Here is a 4,087-nt window from a genome sequence, read left to right as displayed (position 1 = left end):
GAAATCAATGAGAGGCTCTAAAGTGTAATGATGAAGTACAAGTCGCTGATTGGACAAACGCCTGACCATGTAGCCAATGAGAGGAAAGATGGGGGACACGAGGACTGTGTTATAATAAAGGAGAAAATATGACGTCAATGTAGGAAGTCATTGTAGAGCAACACTACAACGATTAGTGGCAAAAGAGAGCGTGATGTCGAGGAGTTAGAGCATCCCAATCTCTCCACACCTCAACTTTGAAAGAAAGTTCAGTAACCATAACAAAAGGACGTGGACTACACAGATCCACATGCTTTCCACATTTCTACTTGAATGTAACAACATCTTGGAGCGCAGGCTATATTTCTCTTTCTCTTTGCTTAAGTGCAAGGATTTTTTTTATTTGCGCTTTAGAAACGCATATTTGATACTTTTTCGTGATTTTTAATTGCGTTGACCTTTAAGTTCCGTCGTTTTGTTAGTAATTTATTCCGTTTAAGTGCTGATTTTTTTTTATTTTTTTATTTTTTATTTTTAAACATTGTACAGGAAAGTTGTTATGAAGACGACTTAAGTAAGCACTCCTTCTTTTCTTATACTATGGAAGGATCCAGTGGGTCTAGTTTCGGAATAGACACTATTTTGTCCACAACCAATTCTGGCAGCTCAGTACTGATGAACGGAGATTTTCGTCTCGGTGACAGAACAGCGGATTTCAGGAGCCAGGCGACCCCATCACCATGTTCGGAGATAGACACTGTGGGAACAGCCCCCTCATCCCCGATCTCAGTCACGATGGAGCATCCCGAACCGCATCTGGTCCAAGATAGCCTTCAGCATCACCATCACCATCATCATCACAGTCAGGCTCAGAGTTTGCAGCGTTCACCCCAGCCTCATCCGCTCGGGCAGGCCGGCTGTGCCCCTAGGACTGCCACCTCCTCCTTTCTAATCAAAGACATTTTGGGCGACAGTAAACCGCTGGCAGCGTGCGCTCCTTACAGCACCAGCGTACCATCTCCACACCACAGCCCCAAATCAGAGAGCGGAACCTCCCCGGACGGCCTCAGGCCCAAACTACAGCAAGATGAAAACAGAAGCAAACTGGACAAAAGAGATGACATGCAGTGCGACTTGAAGTGTAACGGTAAGAGTTTGTTTTTTATGCAAATAAATAATATAAATAAATAGGGTTTAACGTTACATGACAGTGTCCATGTCAATGTAATTTATTTCAGTACTAATTACAATATGTTATGAGTTACACCAAAAATAACTCACATAATATATAGGCCTACGGATTGTTTTGTTTTATTAGGATGTTCTTTACTGCATTGTAATATAGAGTAACCACATAAATCAAAAACAAAACGAATAAATACAATTAATACGGCTTTAAATAATTTTCTGTGTAGTTTAACAATACATATCTAAGAATATGAGTTTAAGTTAAGGCGTATTGCGTTATGGAATGCTTCACAACTGTGGTTGGTCTTACATTAAATAACATTAGAACATGTAGCTAAACGTTTTTGGCCAAAAAGTAAAGATTTCTTATCTGAATTCTAAAACATTGCGAATCCATCAGTGGAAAAGTAGATTTCATGAGATTTCAATGGTACTATATTATTAACTTTAAAAATGTAATTCACATTGAAATCTAAATTTAAGTTTTTGTTTATTTGTTTGTTATTTTATTAAAAGCCAGTGATCAAAACAATATTGGTAGCCTTTCATTGAGGTTGTTCTCTAATATTTGCATAACAGATGTAAAGGCTGGTGAATTTTACCCGGTGTGGGATCCTCCCAAGTGGGTCAATTAGAGAGATTATTGTTCTTCCTTGAGGGGGGATCACTGAGCCCCGTAAAAAAGTGCTGCAAATATAGATAGATTGACATATCGATTCTACTTGTTTTGGCGTAATATTTTCGTTTTATTTAATTTGGGGAACAAAGAGGTATATTTTTGCTTTACCTTCTTTTCAGTTTTGTAAAAATAATAATAATAATAATAAATAATGAAAATAAAGAAATAAATATAAACTCTGATAGGCTACTCCAAAACTCAATTTAAATGATCAGACATAAATAGATTTACAGACTTCGCTCTGTAGCATTATTACAGTCCTTTAGACATTAAAAGTTGTCCAATTAAACCCTTTATAATATTTAGAATTTACTGTTTGATTGTTTTGAATAAACTCACTAAAGAGTATACAAATGACCTTTAACCATTTTAAATATTTTATTTATATATAATATTTGTATTATTTTTTTTAGGAACAAAAGAAGAGGGCGATCGGGAAATTTCCAGTTCCAGAGACAGTCCACCCGTCCGCTCTAAAAAACCTCGCAAAGCGCGGACTGCCTTCTCCGACCATCAGCTCAACCAGCTGGAGCGCAGTTTCGAGCGACAGAAATACCTCAGTGTTCAGGACCGAATGGACCTAGCAGCAGCCCTCAACCTCACAGACACACAAGTCAAGACATGGTACCAAAACCGACGGTAAGGCTTCAATTACAATAATATTCAAAATCTCCAAATAAAACGCAACAACAATAATAATAATAACAATAATGTTTTGTTGTTCTTATCAGATATTTGATATACGATTAAAGCAGTGTACGCTATGTATTTTGTATGTACAGGCATTTTGTTAAAAATGTACATTATGTTGATAATGTAGGCTATGTAGATAATGATAATGATGTCCGTTGTAGGCTATTTATTTCTTTATCTATATTTTACTTTGCCAAAATTCGAGTGTTTTCATACTTGTAAATAAGTAAATAACAGAATATTTGAACATGAAGTACTGCTGTCTGAATTTATATTTCAAGTTTTTGTCATGTCAAACAATAAAGTCATTTAATTTATCTTATAAATATATGTTTGGCAAGGATGTAACTATTTCCCCTCTAAATAAAGGTTTAACTTTAATATGTTTATATTTGTTAGTCATATAACCTACTGCTTTAAAGAGTTCACATAACTTTGAATTATAGATATAAATTAGAAAACACAATTGTGCGAAAAAATAAAATAAAAAATTCTTAGACATAAAAAAACATTTATTAGAAATCACTTATTATAGATATAATGAGGTAGGCCCTATAGCATTTTATAAACCATTTCCTGCCTAACTTTTTTTTTTCTTGAAGTTGATTTAATTTGTGTTGTGCCGGAACCGAGCATACACGTCCCAACTATTCTGGCCACAATGACCCATTCGAAGAGTTTAATCATGTATTATTGTATTATGATCTCATTATAGGACGAAATGGAAGAGGCAGACGGCTGTCGGATTAGAATTGCTGGCTGAAGCTGGAAATTATTCGGCCTTACAGAGAATGTTCCCATCTCCGTATTTCTATCACCCGAGTTTGTTAGGGACCGTGGACAGCACGACAGCGGCCGCCGCAGCCGCTGCCATGTACAGCAGTATGTATCGGACTCCGTCCACACCGCATCCATCTCTCCAGAGACCGCTCGTCCCCAGAGTGCTCATTCACGGCCTGGGGCCCGGGGGACAACCGGCACTAAACCCAATACCGGGCACACCGCATCCTCGGTAAAACTATGAACAGACACTGAGAGACACATGTATCAAACGTGATGTGAGGGACTGCGTTGAACTTTCACAAGACGCATTTTTCCTACAGAAAACATTGAGAGACGATTTTATCGAAGAAAAAGATGTATTATTTAAAATGGACCTTTTCTGACTAAGAGGCCAAACTAAACCAGCCGACACCGTGACCGTGACAGTAAAAGGACTGTTCATTGTCAGATTGTTTGTTTTGTCTTTTTTTTGGTACAAATACACTTATACTAGTACATAAGCTTATAAAGTTTATTAGGTGGAAAGAAAAGGTGAAATAAAGAAGAAATGATTAAAAAAATGTCAGACGCATTCTCTTGAAAGGTGGCCGTATTTTATTAATTTTATTGTGACCTTTGGGGCAATCCTGCTGTTTAAAACAAGTTCAAAAATTGCCTAACATTATTGTGCAATTCAAGAAAGATCCATTTGACGTGAATTCCGTCAAACGCCTAAGACCTGAAAAATGAAACAAAATAAAAAAGTATAAGGTTGGCTTTTAATTC

The 4,087-nt window shown here is 36.7% G+C and overlaps 1 protein-coding gene across 1 annotated transcript; it reads left to right on the top strand.

Annotated features, from left to right (window-relative positions):
• Positions 1-203: 203 nt before the first annotated feature.
• Positions 204-3,838, top strand: barhl2 (BarH-like homeobox 2). The gene is made up of 3 exons (XM_052130963.1): positions 204-1,126; positions 2,260-2,485; positions 3,255-3,838. Exons 1-3 carry the CDS (start codon positions 580-582, stop codon positions 3,553-3,555), a joined length of 1,074 nt encoding a protein of 357 aa, XP_051986923.1. The 5' UTR covers positions 204-579; the 3' UTR covers positions 3,556-3,838.
• Positions 3,839-4,087: the final 249 nt, after the last annotated feature.

This window comes from Xyrauchen texanus, chromosome 7 (genome assembly GCF_025860055.1).
Source record: "Xyrauchen texanus isolate HMW12.3.18 chromosome 7, RBS_HiC_50CHRs, whole genome shotgun sequence".
Taxonomy (NCBI): Eukaryota; Metazoa; Chordata; class Actinopteri; order Cypriniformes; family Catostomidae; genus Xyrauchen; species Xyrauchen texanus.
The sequence above is the reverse complement of the archived record's forward strand: the minus strand, read 5'-3'. Positions and strand labels throughout refer to the sequence as shown.